The 17,978-nt window shown below is 50.0% G+C and overlaps 1 protein-coding gene across 1 annotated transcript in view; it reads left to right on the top strand.

Annotated features, from left to right (window-relative positions):
* Positions 1 to 17,339, top strand: part of Rangap1 (Ran GTPase activating protein 1) — a 29,855-nt gene extending 12,516 nt beyond the window's left edge. The window contains exons 4-16 of the mRNA XM_046429713.2: positions 711 to 770; positions 3,162 to 3,341; positions 7,875 to 8,009; positions 9,004 to 9,162; positions 10,222 to 10,335; positions 10,868 to 10,967; positions 11,050 to 11,134; positions 12,127 to 12,316; positions 12,968 to 13,087; positions 14,408 to 14,510; positions 15,728 to 15,816; positions 16,045 to 16,166; positions 16,393 to 17,339. Of these exons, the coding sequence (XP_046285669.1) occupies positions 711 to 770; positions 3,162 to 3,341; positions 7,875 to 8,009; positions 9,004 to 9,162; positions 10,222 to 10,335; positions 10,868 to 10,967; positions 11,050 to 11,134; positions 12,127 to 12,316; positions 12,968 to 13,087; positions 14,408 to 14,510; positions 15,728 to 15,816; positions 16,045 to 16,166; positions 16,393 to 16,462 (1,527 nt within the window). The 3' untranslated portion in view covers positions 16,463 to 17,339. The remainder of the gene's footprint in view (positions 1 to 710; positions 771 to 3,161; positions 3,342 to 7,874; positions 8,010 to 9,003; positions 9,163 to 10,221; positions 10,336 to 10,867; positions 10,968 to 11,049; positions 11,135 to 12,126; positions 12,317 to 12,967; positions 13,088 to 14,407; positions 14,511 to 15,727; positions 15,817 to 16,044; positions 16,167 to 16,392) is intronic.
* The last annotated feature ends 639 nt before the right edge of the window (positions 17,340 to 17,978 follow it).

Below are 17,978 nucleotides of genomic sequence, written 5' to 3'. Positions count from 1 at the left end.
GTGTTACATCAGACCCAGTTTTGGCCTGGAAAAGATGGGGGTTGCCAGGGTTTATTTGGGGAGTGGACACAGCAACCAGAATTGGGGAATAGGATTGTCAAAACCAAGCTATGTGGCCTATATCTTTCTAACATTTATTTGATAATTTCTTACTAGATTTGCTAACTCACAAGTAATTTCAAACCAAATATCACTTCTCTAAATGGAAAACCAGTGTGCCTTACGATAAAGGAAGTGAAATATTGTAGTGAATTCCAATTTGACACTGTTGTCACCTAAAGGCTCTGAGCCTGAGCCTTGCCTTTGTTAGGCAAGAAATGGAAGGTAAGTGAGACTAGCCAGTCCCAAATGAAAGGTGGTCCTCTGGAGGTGATCGGCAGGGTTGAAAAGACTTGAAAAAGAACTTTCTTGGTGCTGAGTCCTATATCATTTCATATTTCTCACTCAGGATCATGTCATGTGTCCAGCCAGAGGGTTGGACAGATTTGCGATTTTCTTGACACTTCTCAAGGCACAGGTGTGACTTGAGAACGGGCCTCCAGTTCTACCAGCTCCAACTCAAACTGGTTCAGCTTTTGCTGACAAAACCCAAATTAAGACATCCTGTAGTGCTCAGGTGTCCCGAGGGCACAGGGTGAAGTGGTGCTGTGGGCTTTACTTCAGGCGGCCTGAGGGCTCCAGCTAACTCTTCCCTTCTTTCTCCTGCACAGCGATGCCACTGGAGCGACATGTTCACAGGGAGGCTGAGGTCCGAGATCCCTCCAGCCCTGGTAAGGAACGAGCTGCCACGCTCCCCAGGCCATTCCCAACCTTTTTCTCATACCTGTTCTTTCTGGAGACTTAGTTGTATGTGTCCCCACATATAGCTAAGCCAAGAAATGGAAGCCAGCCCAGTGTCTGCCCTATGTCCTGACCAGAAGTGCAGTGATGAGGACAGGTGGTATAGGGGATGGAGCCAAAGGATGGGGGTTCATATTGGAGGAAGTGGAACTGAGAACAGGTGTCTTAGGGTTTCTCCCCTCACTGTGGTCTTATCTCCTCCCTGACATCCTTTCCTGGCACCACCTCCCTGCACCCTGGGTCCTGCTCCCTCGTGACCTCAGTCCGCACACAGTCTGCTGTGGTTGCTCCATTGTTTTCTGGCCCCTCCCTTTCTCATTCCACTGCTTTTGGTTCTTGTCATGGGTGGCTTCCCTCTGCTTCCTGTTCCTGGGGCTCAAAATGACTAGGGTCACATTCCCAGACTGAGTGTGCACATGTGTATGTTGAAGGGGCATCACACACAACAGAAGGCTTGCCGGGGCACCTGGGAGGGGGCTTGTCCTCCTGGCACAGAGCTGGTCTGTAGCAGCAGGCCTTCGAGGCACAGGTGTGGGGCTGTGGTTGGCATGTGCACCCTGCTCCTCCTTGGGTCTTCATTCCTCTGGCCAGCATTGGTGTTCCTTACTAGAGCTGGAGGGATCTGGACAGAGGAATGAAGACCCAAGGAGGAGCAGGGTGCACGTGCCAACCACAGCATCACCCTTCCTTCCATAGGGCACTTCAATCTAGCAGACAACTGGGGTTATCCAGGGTGATAGGTGCTCTAATGGGCCCTGGGGTTGGGGGGAGGCATTGATGAGGCTTTTAGAGAGCTGGTGGAGTTTGTGCCCAGTCTTGAAGGATGAACAAGACCAGGTGAGGCCAGGTTTCAGAATAAGGTTAAATGAACTCGTGGGTGGTTGATTTTAGGGTAAAGTAAACTTGCCTGTGGCATCCTTGCTCCTGGACTCTTACTGTGCCATTCTTGGTTTTCTGTAATTTTAGCATTAATTTACTTTAGCATGAGGAGATAGTTTTTTTTTTTTTTTTTTTTTTTTTTTAATTTTTTAATATTTATTTTTTAGTTTTCGGCAGACACAACATCTTTGTTTGTATGTGGTGCTGAGGATCGAACCCGGGCCGCACGCATGCCAGACGAGTGTGCTACCGCTTGAGCCACATCCCCAGCCCATGAGGAGATAGTTTTATTTCCACATTCCCTATTACGGCAACGAATCTTTTTTTTTTTTTTTTTTAATATTTTTTTAGTTGTCAATGGACCTTTATTTATATGCAGTGCCTCACACATGCTAGGCAGGCGCTCTACCACTGAGCTACAGCCCCAGCCCATGGCAACAAATCTTAAGGTGAGGGTTAAGAGAACTTGGGGCCAGGGAATGGCAGATGCAGTGAGGAGGAATGGGCGCAGAGTAAGCAGTTGTGGCCGCCTGAGGGCTGGAGGTTAGCTGGGGCTCATAACCTGGGACCAGGCCTGCTGAGGGCAGGATGGCCAGAAAACATCCTGCTTTGTTGAGTGGTAGCAGGACAGAAGAAATGCCTGTGCTTATGGCTTGGGTGAAGACAGACTGTCCCCTCCCACATTCCTGCCACCGTGAGCCATCTGCCCAGTCCCATTTCTGTCTACTGTCTCTGGCAGTCTCCCCTCTGACCATTTCTCCTGGGGTTGGCGAGGCTGTAGTTACCCCAGCCTGGAAGGTTCTCAGGAGAACTCAGTGTCTTCCTGCCAAGTCTGCTCATGTCACCTCCATGTGCCCAGACACTCCCAGAAATCCCAGAGGAATTTGTGGGACCTGTCTCCGTCCTCCTGCACATCTGGGAAACCCCCAGCTTCAGTAGGTTCTCCTCCCTCTGGGTGTAGACCTGGCTTTCCCTCTCTGCTTCCTGCCACACTGGCTGCCATGAATGTTACCTGCATCTCTTCCTCACACTCCCAGGGGGCACACAGCCTGCAGCCACCCCCTGCCTGTCTCCCCAGGTTTGGGTGATATGTTTCCTCTGTCCGGCAGCCTCTTCTCAGGCTTAATGTCACAGGCTTCAAGGTTCTTACCTTCTTGACCCTGTGCTTGCCTCCAGGGCTGCAGCCTACTGCTCTGTGCTCTTGTGTCTCTGCTCCTATTTTGACTCTGCCTGGAATCCTCTTAGGTTGACTGGTGAACTTTCATCCAGACTTGAGGTCAGATGCCACCTCCTACAGGGAGCCTTCCCAGACTTAAACACACATACCCCATTCATTGGTTTTCAGGAGCCCTCGACAGGGTGTCCAGTGTGGGATCATACCAAGGAAACCTGTGTACCTAGTAGGTGTCTGAGAGACTGACCTAAGCTTCCTCTGTGCCCAGATCTCACTAGGGGAGGGACTCATCACTGCTGGGGCCCAGCTGGTAGAGCTAGATCTAAGTGACAACGCATTCGGGCCCGATGGTGTGCGTGGCTTCGAGGCCCTGCTCAAGAGCCCAGCCTGCTTCACCCTGCATGAACTCAAGCTCAACAACTGTGGCATGGGCATCGGTGGTGGCAAGGTAAGTATGGCAGCCCTGTGTACTCCCTCCTGCGTCCACATCTAAGCATGTGCCCTAGCCGTGGCCACCTTCTGTGATGGTCACCCTTCACTTTTCTCGTCAAAGGAGGAAGTTCTCAAAGGCAGCAGCCTGCAGCTAGTGGGGAGAAAGTCTGGGAGGATAAGGTTGCCAAGCAACCATCCTAAGTTCTCATGTTGGCTTGGTAACGTGGAGGTGGTATTGCTGCATAACCTGCTTTGAACTGCTGGCTCTGCAGGCTCTGCAAAGTGCAGGGTTGGGGCATCCCTGCAACTCCCATCACTCAGAACGCCAGCAGATCCACGGAGAGGAAGGAGCCCAGAAAGAGAAATGTGCTGCTCTGGGAGCACAGTCATCTCTATTCTTGGACACAATCTTGCTGTACTTGGCCTGCCAGCAAGTCAGGCTGGTTGGTGTAGAAAGCAGCTCCTTTGCTTCCCAGAATATGCACCAAGGAGGCCAGCCCTCCTTATTCCCTTCTTGGTCCTTTTGGGCTCCTTTAGACTGAGAGTTGAGACAGAGACCAGTCCTTACCCCCCACTTAGGCACATCCTGATCAAAGGGAGAAAGGGGCTCCGGCATAGGAAACTAACAGGCATTGGAGACATCTTCGTGAAATTGTACATGGATTACAGTGAAAGGTATATGGTGCTTTCCCCATTTTCCCACAAGAGTAAGTAGACTTGTGCTTGAAGGAGTGGAGCACGTGGCTGGTGTGGCAGGGATGTGGAATTTGAACCTTTGTCCACAAGGCTCCTTTCAGAGCACTAAAGGGAACCTGGGCACAGTGTCCTAGGCTGAGAAAGAAGAGTGGCTGCCCCCACAGAGGGTGCTCTCTGCCCCATAGGAGGGAAGGGGGGAACATACTCTGGGCACTCCCCCAAATCAGGATGCAATAGGCTGTTCATTTTTTTTTTTTTAAATCTTTATTTTGTTTGTTTATTTTTATGCGGTGCTGAGGATTGAACCCAGTGCCTCACATGTGCAAGGCGGGCACCCTGCCACTGAACTCCAGCCCCAGCCCCTTGTTCGTGGGTTTTTTTTTTTTTTTTAGTATTTTAAAAAATATTTTTTAGTTATTAATGGACCTTTATTTTTCTTTATTTTTTATTTATTTGTATGTGGTGCTGAGAATCAAACTCAGTGCGTCACACATGCTAGGCAAGCGCATTACCACTGAGCCCCAGCCCCAGCCCCCTGTTCGTGTTTTTAAGACACCATTACAATCTGTATCCACACAGAACACAAGTAGAGCACAACCTGGAGGGAGTGGGGTGTGGAGTGCCAGCAACACTAGTGTTCTTGCACCTTACCCTGCCACGTAGCAGTGCCAGGAGATGGGTCCATGAGCCCCTCCAGCTGGCCAGTGGTTGTATGGCCTTCCCATACTTGAGTGGGTGGGGTGGGATGATATGGGGAAGCAGAGTTTCCCAGGGCCAGGAAGCCACCTTGACTGACCAGCTCAGCTCTGGAATTTGACTGTGCAGTAGTCCTCCCTTATTCACAGGAAATACATTCCAAAATACCCAGTGGGTGCCTGAAGTCATGGGTGGTTCTTAATCCTATAGATACTGAGGCCCTATACATAAATTTATAAATTAGGCACAGTAAAAGGTTAAAAATAGAATTATGATATACTCTAATGTTATATGAGGCTGGATGTGGTGGTGCACACTTACAGTGACTTGAAAGGCTGAGACAGGAGGATCACAAGTTCAAGGCTTGCCTAGCAAGACACCCTGCTAAATAAGTAAATAAGAGCTGGGGTGTAGCTCGGTGGTAAAGTACCGCAGACTTCAATCCCAGTAAAAATAAAAAGTATGTGAAGCGCTGGAAGTATGACTTAATGGTAGAGCATTTGCCTAATGTTTGTGAGGTTAGGGTGAGGGTCCAGTCCCAGCACTGAAAGTGGGAGAAAAAAGTGAGTATCAGTTCTCACAAAATATGTACCATAGATCTTAGCAATCTTAATTTAAGATTTGTTTTCTATCCTTAAGAGCTCTTACTTAGCTGGGTGTGGTGGCACGCGCCTGTAATCCCAGCAGCCAGGAGGCTGGGACAGAAGGATTGTGAATTCAAAGCCAGCCTCAGTAATTTAGCAAGGGCCTAAGCATCTATATTTCTATATAAAAAAGGGCTAGGGATGTGGCTCGGTGGCTAAGTGCCCCTGGGTTTAACCCCTAGTACCAAAACCCTAGTAACAAACCAAAAAACCACTCATGAAGGGAGCAGCTTATAGCTTCTCTTTGGCATATCCAAATTGCCATTGCTTCTCTTGTATTTTTGAGCCAAAATTTAAGTAAAATAAAGGTTATTTGAACACAAACATTGTGATACAGTCACAGCTGATAACCAGGTGATTACCAAATGCTAGGTAGTTCATGGGCAGGGGCACTTGCTTTGTGGACTCTGGACAAAGGGATGAGTCATTTGCCAGACACAAGTGAGGTTTCATCACACTATTCAGAATATATGTAATTTAAAACTTGTGAGTCGTTTATTTCTAGGTTTTTTGTTTTTTTTTTTTTTTAAATTCTGGGTACCATGGATTGAACCCACAGGGACTTAACTGCTGAGCCACATCTCCAGCCCTTATTATTATTTTTTAAATATTTATTTTTTAAAAAAGGAGTTGGACACAACACCTTTATTTTACTTAATTATTTTTTATGTGGTGCTGAGGATCAAACCAGGGCCTTGCCCCCATGCTAGGCAAGCTCTCTACTGCTGAGCCACAACCCCAGTCCCTCCAGCCCTTATTTTTTAATTTTTAATTTTGTGACAGGATCTCATCAAGTTGCTTAGGATCTCGCTGCATTGCTGAGGCTGGCTTTGAGCTTGTGCTTCTTCTGCCTCCGCCTTCCAAGGTGCTGGGATTATAGGTGGGAGCCATTGCACCTGGCTTAGAATATATTTTGGACTGCACTTGACTGTGGATAACTGAGACTATGAACAAGGGGGACTCCGTAGCTCTCTGCTCTCTCCCTCACCACTGATTTAATAAGGCTCTGAGTCCTGGCCTTGCCATTCTGCACCTCCTGTGAGCTACAGCCCTTCAGTCGTTCCTTCCAGGTGATAGGTATCAAGTGTGGCCCAGGTGCAGTAGCTGCCAGTCACAGATGTACTGGCCTTAGCCAGGTCATTTTCCCATCTGAGTCTTAGCTTCCTCATTTGTCAAGTGAGGCTCTTGCTACTTGCCTCCAGGCAGTTGTGAGGTTTGAAGAAGTGACTGCAAAAGTTCCTGGCAGGGCTCAGGACCTGGCAGGTGCTCTGTGGTATTCTCTGCTGTCTGCAGCACTTGTGGATCTTGCTACATTAACAGTGGGCTCTGAATCCCAGTGACCAATCAGCATCTTTAAACGCTTTGCCTATTAGAGTAACCAGGTTAGAAGCTACCTTCTGGTTGCACATCAAGGACAGGGTAGGCTGGGTTTTTAGGTTTGTGCCCCCAGCAGATGATAAAGACTGCTATGTCCACTTGGCCTTGGCACAGGCTTGTGTCAGATGGAGTGGCTGGATTAGGGCAGCTCCCTCAGGCACCTTGTAGTCTAGAAGAGAAACTGCAAGGTTTGGGTTCTTGTCTACAGTCTGCCACACATATAGTTATCATAAGAAAATTTTTGAGCTGGGTGGTAGCATATGCCTCTAGTCCTAGCTATTTGGGAGACAGAGGCAGGATCAACACTTGAGCTGAGTAGATCAAGGCCACTTTGGGCTAGTGGCAGACATCTGTAATCCCAGCCACACAAGAGGCTGAGGCAGGAGGATCACAAATTCGGCCAGCCTCAGCAACTTAGTGAGATCTTGTCTCAAAATAAAAACAAAGGGGCCAAGGTGTGGCTCAGCGGTAGAGTGCTTACCTCGTATGTGTGAGGTGCTGGGTTCGATCCTCAGCACCACATAAAAATAAATAAATAAAGTAAAGGTATTGTGTTCATCTACAACTAAAAAATATATATAAAAAATAAAAAGGGGGCTTGGGTTGTGGCTCAGTGGTAGAGTGTTTGCCTTGCAGGTGTAAGGCCCTGGGTTCGATTCTCAGCATCATATAAAAATAAATAAATAAAAATAAAAAGGACTGCCGATATAATCAGTGATAAAGCACTCCTGGGTACATATCGAAAGAAGAGGCCTCTGTCCCTCTCTGAGCCATTGATTCTTCAACTGGAAAGTGGGAGTCACGGTAGTGGCACCCAGCAGAGTGTTTGTCGCAATTCAGTGAGCTAACTGGAATCCCTTACCCACATGCTCTTAAAGTCCATCCACTGTGAAGGTCTTTCCCTTCCTTTAGCAGGTCCCAGTCTCAATGAAGCTAAATCCCATAGGTTGGTGTGACACAAAACAAGAAATATTAAAGCTCGTTGTAAACAGGTATGCGACCTGTGATAGTGGTGCATTAGCTGTTCCGAGTCCCCTGATTCACTACTGGCAGGGGGTGGAACATAGAAAAGCAGTTCAGAGGCAGCTAGGAGAAGGGTCTCCTGCCATGGCCTGTATCCCTTCCCTTTCCAACAGATCCTGGCAGGGGCTCTGACTGAGTGTCACCGGAAATCCAGTGCCCAGGGCAAGCCATTGGCCCTGAAGGTCTTCGTGGCTGGCAGAAACCGTTTGGAGAATGATGGAGCCACTGCTTTGGCAGAAGCTTTTGGGGTGAGTCATTTCCATTCTGCCCCACCAGGCATGAAGGCGGACTAGGTAGGGGACTTAACAGTCCTGGTGTGAATCCCAGGGCTGGTCCCCAGCTTACCCTGGGGTGAGTTGCTTACCCTCTCTGAGCCTGTTAGCTTGTCCTGTGATGGACCAGAATTCCTGCAGTCTTTGTCCAGAAAGATTACAGTGAGTTAGCAGCTGCTCCCTTGAGTGCTATTTGAGAAGACTGTGAGCCTTTGGATAGGGAGAGTTGCTCTGCTCTACCTGAGTGCTACCTGCTAGCACAGCATCAGTGCCAGGGCAGATGAGCACATCAGACTTGTCCTGAGACAGGGAGATGGACAGAAGCAGCCCAGGGGCTAGGTACGACACGCAGTACTATTGGGTAACCTTGTGCCCTGGGTTATCCTTGAGACCTTGTTGGTGAGCTGCATCAGGACTGTCTTGCCCTGCCTTGTGCATAAGTAGGATCTTTAGGCTCTATTCTTCTCTGTTCCTAATTTAAATGTTTTATAGGCCAATGGTATGCTAGCAGCATCCCTCATTCTGTGCCTCAGAGTGACCTGTCTGCTGAGCTGCTTAAAGAATCTTTTAATAGCCTCAGTGAGAGTAGTCATTGCAGAGACCTGCTCTGTCTCACTGAACCCCTAGCTACATGGTCCTCATAGTGCAGAGGACACCAGACTAAGAAATCTATACTCTGGTTCCAGGCTTCCCTCTTCAGAGCTATGTGACCCTGGTAGTTGCTTAGCTTCTCTGATCTCTAGTCTTTTCTATCTGGTAGGGATCCTAATCCCAGATGGATCCTCCTTGGGATTATAGAGAGGATCACATGCAGTCATGTCCAAATATATGCTTTTGCTATCTGTGCCCCCAAAACCTATAGACAAATCCCTGCTCAGTATTGGTGGCCTCTCCCTGTGTGCTGCTTTTGTGTCTGCCAGATGTCACTGACATGGGCCCACCTTTCCTCTCTTTCCTTTTGCCCTTGCAGATCATTGGAACTCTGGAGGAAGTGCACATGCCACAGAATGGGATCAACCACCCTGGTGTCACAGCCTTGGCCCAGGCCTTCTCCATCAACCCCCTGCTGCGGGTCATCAACCTCAATGACAACACCTTCACTGAGAAGGGTGCAGTGGCCATGGCTGAGGTGAGGTGGGCATGTTGGGGCAGATTGGGCTAGGTAGATAGGGTCCTGCTGCTACCTTTGCTTCACTGACAAGGACCTCCACCTCCCTGCTTCCACAGTGTGTGCCCCACATTCTTGTGCACTTGTCCAAATAGGTCACACATCATGAAGGAACCTTGTCCTTCTTAGGCAGCTCTGAGTGTTCTTGTTGCCTGTATCTTGAGCAGCCTCCATGCCACCCCCAGCAATTGGTGCTCTTTTTATTCTCAGGCCACACAGGAAAGGGCTGCTCCGGTCCCATCTGTTTCCTCATTGATTCATTTACTATTTATTGAGGCCCTCTTCAGTGTCCAGTTTGTACCAGATGCAGGCTATGCAGGATCCCACCTTCACAGAGACAAATTCAAAGAGAAAAGTCACTGATGAGGGCTCTGCAGAGCTCCAGGCACAATAGCTGCCTGGGTACCATAGCTTTGGGTTGGGCTACAGAGGCTGCTAGGCCTGTTGATGTGGGTGTAGCAGAGGCGAGCACAGGTGTCAGTGTCCAGGGTCAGACTTGGAGTAGGCTTCCTGGAAGAGCTTGCATTTTGGCTAAGTTTTTCAGGACAGCTGAACTTTTTCTGGACAAAGAGGTCTTTCAGGCTTAGGGACCAACAGAATGTGGAAGGTCCAGAGACTGGGGAGGGAGCCTTGCTTGATTGGTCCTGGTTTGAAATGACTAGGATTCAAGGGTGTGGAAGGGATGAAGAAGGGGAAGAGAGGCAGCAAGACTGTGTGGCCTCACTAACTCCATGAGACTCTCCTGTAAGCGAAATGGAGCCATGGAAGGTTCTAGGCAGTGGCTGATTAGATGAATGGTTCGGGAAATCTGGCTCTAACATGGGGAATGTGGTGGCAGAGACTTAGCCAGGGGCCTGAAGGCCAAAAAGAGGTGACCGAAGAAGAGCTGATGTAGAGGCCAAACCCAGACACAGAGAGGCCAGTGTGCCATGACTGATGTTGGTTATGACATTGTTAGGCTTGCAGTGGACCTGGTTGAGGCCTATACCCTCACCATGAGCCCTCGCTTTCTCCTTATAGACCCTGAAGACCTTGCGGCAGGTGGAAGTGATCAATTTCGGGGACTGTCTCGTGCGCTCCAAGGGGGCCGTTGCCATCGCAGACGCCGTCCGTGGGGGCCTGCCCAAACTGAAGGTACCTCTGATCTTCCCTCCGGGCTCAGGTTTCCTCACTCTCAGGAGCCCTGCCCATGAAGGGTAGGGGTCTGGGCTGAAAGCAGATGTGCCGGGGCCATAACCCAGCTCCTCCATTCGTGTGATTTTGTGCAAGTCTCTTTATCTTTCCAAGACACAATTTCTTCATTTAAAATAATGGGAGGAAGGGGCTGGGGATTTGGCTCAAGCGGTAGCGCGCTCACCTGGCATGCGAGCGGTCCAGGTTCGATCCTCAGCACCACATACAAACAAAGATGTTGTGTCCGCCGAAAACTAAAAAATAAATATTAAAAAAAAAAAAATGGGAGGAAGGGAGTAATGTGCATCATTCTAATATAATTTACGTAAGTATATTTAGTATTTGGTACTTCATTAGGTACATGGCATTTTATTGTATTTATTTTTCTCACCTGCCTTTCCCTCTTGTGAGGAAAGTGAAGTTTGAGGACAAATAGCACCTGGTCTTCTGGCTCAGATTTCTGCCTGTCCCCATCCTCTCCTCTTACTCTTAGGACCTGAACCTGTCATTCTGTGAGATCAAGAGAGATGCTGCCCTGGCTGTTGCTGAAGCCGTGGCAGACAAGGCTGAGCTGGAGAAACTGGACCTCAATGGTAGTCAGGGTGGGACAGCCTCAGCACAGTCCTGTGGGACTGGGCCTGGCACCATCTTGACCTTCCTGTCTTCCATGAGCAGGAAACGCCCTAGGAGAAGAGGGCTGCGAGCAGCTGCAGGAGGTGCTGGAGGGCTTCAACATGGCCAAGGTGCTGGCGTCCCTCAGGTAGGGAACTGTATGGGTGGTCGCGGAGGTCAGACATCAGGCTATTCCTTCAATTTTTTCCACTTATATTCATCCAAAATTTGTTCCTTGGGCCTCTGTTATGTGTTAGGCCCTGTGCTAGACACTAGAGAAAAAAGAATGAGAGGTTAAAGTTTCTTTCCTGTAGAAATAAGGCAGAATGTCCAAGCCGTCATGTGTTTAGCAGAGGGACATAAGGGGTTGAGCGAGGCCCCCCTGTGGAGTGGCAAGTCTCCAAAGGGCTGATGTTAGATCAGATCTTGGTGTAGCAGGAGCAGCAGGTATGGAGGGTGGGAGGCAGGTCCCCTTGCAGGAACGGGCTCAGTGTTATTCTAAGGGCCTAACTAGAGGGTGATAGATAGGTATAAGAGTGAGGATTCCAAGCCCATGTGGCAAGGGTGGGCAGCGAGGCAGCTGCTTCTCCTGCTGGATTACAGTTGGTTTGTGCCCTTGCCACCCTGCCCTTTCTACCTCTCTCCTCTCCCAATGGGTCTTGCTCATGTGTCCCTCAGTTAGATACCCTCAAGCCTGGGCCCAGGCTGCTGCTGGAAACTGAGCACTCAGAAGTTGGCTGAACCTCCAGAGGCTGGTGGTCCAGGAGAACTGGAATGCTTTCCCTAGGGTCAAGGAGAACTCCCTTATCTCCCCTTCCCCCACACCTGAAACTTCCTGTGGTCAGCGAGAAGTAAATGTCACTGTCCTGAGCATCTCAGCCTAGAAAGGTTCTGCCAAGCCCTGTGACAGTTTTCTTACTTTTCTTTGCCTCTGAGTGGGATGGAGGCCTTTGAGATAGAGACAAGATCTGATTCTGTGTCCATGGCACGGGCTTACAAGGGTGATGCTCTGCCCTGAGATCGCGTGGCTCTCTTGCCCTCCCCAGGCTCTGTTGTGTCTTGGGCTTACAGAGCCAGGCCTCTGAGCCAGTGTGGTCCACTGGGCAGGGAGGATCTGCTTTAGCCAGTTCCCCTCTGCAGTGATGATGAAGGTGAGGATGATGAGGATGAGGATGAGGAGGAAGGAGAAGAGGAAGAGGAGGAAGAAGAGGAGGAGGAAGAAGAAGAAGAGGAGGAGGAGGAGGAAGAAGAAGAAGAGGAGGAAGAGCCCCAGCAGCAAGGGGAGGAGTCAACCACACCCTCAAGAAAAATTCTGGACCCCAGCAGTGGGGTAAGTGCCTTGTCATTTGCTAGGATCACAGTTTAAAAACAGAGTGAAAAGTGAGGCATATTATAGAAACCCTGATGTTTTCCTTTTTTCATCTCCCAGTGGATTATTCTAGTGACTGTTAGGGACAGCCCTCTGTTGTGGAGATTGTGGCTAGGATCATGACACATACTTGGCATTCCTTGTTTGGCTGTGATGGCACTGGGCCCCCATTCATTGTGTTCTCTCATAGGTGTGTAGGACCAGGACTGTCCACATTCCCGTTGAGCTGGGCTTCTTCCTGGGTTCTGGAAGCAGTCAGATGGCGAGGCGCTTCTCGGGTGTCAGTGTCCTTTGGGCAGCACTGGCCTAAGCTAGACTGTAGTTCCTAGAAGGATCACTTTGGCCCCTGTGTGCCTCTCTCTTGAGTCATGTCTGGGGCCTTGCACATCTTGGTAGAGATTTTCTTGTAGTGTTAGGAAGGTGCCTTGTTCTCTCCCCCAAAGGTTTCAGGACCAGGAGAGGGGAACTGCGCGGAGTAGGAGGAATAAGTCGGAACTCAGTCGTTGACTGGCTGGAGTGAGGAGTGGGTGTTTTGGGAGTGGGAATGGGCACAGCTGGGTTGAGGAATCTGGGGTTTGGAATCTATAAACCCCCCTGCCACCCTTTTCTCAGGAGCCAGCTCCTGTGCTGTCCTCCCCGCCTCCTGCAGATGTCTCCACCTTTCTGGCATTCCCTTCTCCAGAAAAGCTGCTGCGCCTTGGACCCAAGAGTTCTCTGCTGATAGCCCAGCAGGTAAGAGCACTTCCTGACTGCACGTGCCTGGGCCCTGAGGTTGTCAAAGGGAAGGGAAACATAGAACTTCGGGGAGGGGAAGGATGTTCTCAACTGGGGGTCTGGCCTGCCACTGTTTTGTTTCAGTGTGAACACATGCATGTGAGTGTTTCTGCTGTATCTGGTACCCTTCAGTGGATGCAGATGTCCGCATCCCACTGGGAACACACTTTTGGCCTGCAGTAAGGGTGGCCTGCATACCCCAGCAATGACTATAGAGTTAGGGGATTTTCTCAAGACTCTTGCATATGTGTGCCTATTCAGTTACTTCTAGAAGAGTGCTCCCCCCAGGAAGCCTCTGTATATGAGGTCCCCTCTCTCTGGAGTTTAGCTACACAGAGGACACTTGCTTCCACTATATCATTCATGAAGCTTCCTGGGATCTGCAGTCCACCTGCCCCAGGACTCCTTGGCAGATCAGGTGCATGTTGCAGGGAGGCGACCCTTGCTCCAGCCTCACTTGGTTGGTTGGTTCATTGGTTCATTCAGAGATGATTGTCAAGCACCTGTTTCCTGCTTGGCACTCGGACATGATTTTATTGATCTTTTGAACTTGTCACTTTTTTCCTCCCCTAGACTGGCCTCAAACTCCTAGGCTTTTTCTTTCATAATGAATGAAATTATATAAACCTTTTTGTGTCCTAACATTCTCATTTCACACCATTCTGCGTTTTCCTGTCAGAACTCTTTTCGTGCCCTTCCAGTGTGTAGACCTGACACTTAAAAGCAATCCACAATTTCTGGACATTTATATTTTTTTTTTCATTTTTCCCCATTGTCATTGAAATTGAAGCAAATTTACATGTATGTTCTGCATTTGGGATGATTTTTTCAGGCTAGATGACAAGAGGACTGACCACTGGGTCCTGAGGATAATGATTTTGTTTTTGTTTTTTAATGGTATTAGGGATGGAGCCCAGTACCTCTTGTGTGCTAGGCAAGCTTTCTACCACTGAGCTACACTCCGCAGCCCTTTGGGTTTTGTATTTGAGACAACTTCTTACCAAATTGCTAAGACTGGCCGCCCCAAACTTGCAGCCCTCCTGTCTTAGCCTCCTGAGTAGCTGGGGTGTTTTTCTTAGGCATATGCCGTCGAGCCTGACTGGGGTTAATAGAATTTTTGTGTTTATTCATCTGTTCAGTCACCCCACAGCTGCATGCGTTTCGTGGCCTATGCACATATTGCCAAGGCCTTGTCTGACCAGCAGCAGAACCCAGCATCTCCACATGCACCAGAGCCCCGGGCCCATATGACCAACTCTTTGTTTCTTGTGACCTCAGACGGATACATCTGACCCAGAGAAAGTGGTCTCTGCCTTCCTGAAGGTGTCCTCTGTGTTCAAGGATGAAGCCACAGTGAGGACAGCAGTGCAGGATGCAGTAGGTAACGCAGGCTGCGTGGTTTCCTATTTTTTATTGTGAGAAAGGATGTTACTAAGGTGCTCAGGCTGGCCTCCAACTTATGATTCTCCTGTGTCAGCCTCTCACATCACTGGGATTACAGGTGTGTGCCACCATGCCCACCTTGCTTTCCTGTATTTTGGAGCTGGGGAAACTGCGGCCCTTCCCAGATCCATATGGCTGTACACAGTTAGAACAGGTAGCCACATCTCCAAGGCCCTGTGGATAAGTTCTGTGAGGGAAGGGCCTTTGTCCCACCTGGGAGCCTCTTTATATGCAGTTTCTGCCCTCTGAAGGTCACCTATGGAGAGGCTTCCTGGGATCTGCAGTCCACCTCCCCCAAGTGCCCCCAACCCATTCTCTCAGTCCCCTCCAGTCTGGTACCTGTCACCTGTAACCTTATTGCCATCTTTTTGATGTGGACCAGATTTGGCTGAGCAGAGAGGAGAAGAAGGGCCCTGCAGAAGAGCTCAGCTCATGGCAAAGGAGAGAAAGGAATAGGAGCACGTGTGGCACTTCTTTCCTTGATTGGTGCTGGAAGGCAGGAGCTGATCCTCCCTCAGAAGCAAGGCTGGGGAGGAGGCAGGGTCAGTGGGAATATCCAGGACGCTTCCTCAAGGGTTCACTGTGGGCATTTGTAGGAACAAAAGGCCTGAATTCACTTTCCCATAAAAAAATCTAACAGTTCCTGCAGGTCAAAATATCTAAAACCTCACTCAGTGGTGCTCTCCCTCACTAAATCTCTGCCCCCACCGTATCTAGTATCCATGTCCTGTGATCTCTCCTCATATCTACCTCTTGTTTTTTGGGGGGTGAGGAGTGGGGTTTTTGGTTTTGGGGTACTAAGAATTAAACCCAAGGTCCCTTTACCACTGAACTATTCCCCAGCCCTTTTTATTTTGAGATAGGGTCTAATTGCTGAGGCTGGCCTCCAATTTGCAATCCTCCTGCCTCACTGAGATTACAAGGCATGCCTTACCTCACTTGTCTCAGCTGTCTCATGTCCACCTTTTGGTAGGGCAGGGAGGGCTGTTTCCATTCTCCTCTGCTCAACCAAAAAAATCTAGCTCATTTCAAAGAAATGGCAACCAGGTGACAGGTGTCAAACTACAGGGAACTGTGTTCGAGGGGCTCTGAATGTTCTTTGACCCATGCCTAACTCTGTCCTGCATCCTGTGCACTTTACTCCTGCCCCTGTAGATGCCCTCATGAAGAAGGCCTTCAGCTGCTCCTCCTTCAACTCCAATGTCTTCGTTACCAGGCTCCTCGTCCACATGGGTCTGCTCAAGGTGAGGCTGGAAGGAGTGGCGGCCTGGGAGGGAGGAGGCAGGCTGCTGAAGGTGCACTCCCAGCACAGCCTATACTGAAGTCTGGATCTGCTTAAATAGCCTTGGGCTTTAAGAAGGGATCTTAGCTAGGCCTCAGCCACATGGCTATGTCAGCAGAATCTAGGTAGTGGGGATCAAGGGCCCCTAAGTAACTTTGGGGCTCACCTCCCTTTCTGTGTTGCCTTGCAGAGTGAAGATAAGATCAAGGCCATTGGCAACTTATATGGTCCCTTGATGGTGCTGAACCACATGGTGCAGCAGGACTACTTCCCCAAGGCCCTGGCACCCCTGCTTCTGGCATTCATGACCAAGTGAGTGTGACCTTGTTGACATTTTACTTCAGCCTGTTCAGGAGGTACCAGGTCTAGGAATCAAGCCCAGCACCTCAGTGTGCAAAAGGCAGAGGGGCAGTCATTGCGAAAACTAGAAAAATTGAGTCTGGCACAAAATGGCCTCCCTAGCTGGGGAGCCCCTGCTGGAGGCTGAGCTCCAGATCCTGACATGTTCAGCCCATTCACTGAATTTTCTTCCCTGCAGGCCCAATGGTGCCCTAGAATCCTGCTCCTTTGCCCGCCACAATCTACTGCAGACGCTCTACAAGGTCTAGACTCAAAGCTGGCCTCGATTTATCCCTCAGCCTGTGCCGGGGACTTGGATGAACTGAGCTGCAGCCTATGCCCCCCACAGACAGGACTCTGACCAGAGGCAGGGAGGGTCTTTGTCTCAAGTGTCATGTCAGTCCCTTGAGTATGTGTGTGGTGTGTGTGCTTCCTGTTGGCTGGGGTTTCCGCGTCTCTCTGCTGGACTGATCCTGGTCCACCATGAGGAACTGGCCCTTGGGGCAAGGGGTGCAGGCTGCTTTGCCATTAAACTCACTGCCATCTGAGGGCACTCTGCTGATCTGTGCCTCAGGCCTGAGTCCCTGGTGGCTGTCTCACCTCCTCTGCAGCCTTCCTGCCCACTCCTGGGCTGCACAAAGCCTGGGAAGCCGCTGTCCATGTGCTACCCTATGCCACAGTTGGGCTGTTTCCTGGGTGGCCTGCATCTGTAGCACTGCCGTCGTCCTATTCATGCCTGCTGTGCTGACTGCTCAGCCAGAGATTGCCAAGAGCAGGGTCGAGTGCTTGTCAGCAGAGGGCAAGGCCCTGGCCCCCATGCCACATGGACCAGAAGAGGAGCCAGGGGCTGGCACCAGACAGTCCAGGAGCAGGAGCTGCCTCAGGCTGTGCTGGCTCTGGTGCCCATTGGGGACTGAGCTGGGCAGGCCCAGACCTGTTCTTAAGCCCAGAGAGAGAGAGTGGCAGATCCCCCTGATGCCTGAGCTGCATCTTGAGGTCAAGGGAGAGATGGGATTGGGCTGAGCAGGAGGTGCCCTCTGACCTCCTTTAGTGGCCACGGGTGCCCACCTTGTGCTTCCTCCTTGTGCTCTGTGTTTGTCTGGGCTGTGCCTGGGAGCTTAAATAAAGTCATGTCTGCCAGCTGCAGAGACCAAGAAGAGTCTTTCCCCTGAAGTGGGACATTCTCTGACCTCTTCCTTCAGGGCCCAGGTGCATCCTCCACTGTCAGGTGTCTTCCTCTGGGCAGTGGTGCCGAGTTGGGCTTTTTTTTGGTACTAGAGATTTAACCCAGAGGCACTTAACCACTGAGCCACATCTCCAGTCATGTTTTTAAATTTATTTTATTTTTTTGTAGGTGTAGATGGACACAACACAATGCCTTTATTTTTATGTGGTGCTGAGGATCGAACCTGGGTCCTGCCGGTGCTAGGTGAGCACTCTACCTACCGCTGAGCCACAATCCCAGCCCTGTTTTTAAAATTTTTATTTATTGAACACAGGCACTCAACCACTGAGCCATGTCCCCTGACTACTTTTTATTTAGAGACAGGGTCTTGCTCTGCTTAGTGCCTCGCTTTTGCCGAGACTGGCCTTGAATTTGCAATCCCCCTGTCTTAGCCTCTCAAACCACTGGGAATACTACAGGCGTGTGCCACAATGCCCAGCAGATGGGGCCTGTTTTACCTTGCCCGTTACTCCACTTTTGGTCTCACCTTCTTTAGCTTCTTCGTTGTTCCTTCATTTTTGGACCCAGCTGGGCTACACTGTCCATAGGCCCCCAGCCTT

Source organism: Marmota monax, unplaced genomic scaffold (genome assembly GCF_021218885.2).
Source record: "Marmota monax isolate L192 unplaced genomic scaffold, Marmota_monax_Labrador192_F-V1.1 WCK01_AAM20220418_F8-fsc00051, whole genome shotgun sequence".
In the NCBI taxonomy this organism is placed as follows: domain Eukaryota; kingdom Metazoa; phylum Chordata; class Mammalia; order Rodentia; family Sciuridae; genus Marmota; species Marmota monax.
The sequence above is the reverse complement of the archived record's forward strand: the minus strand, read 5'-3'. Positions and strand labels throughout refer to the sequence as shown.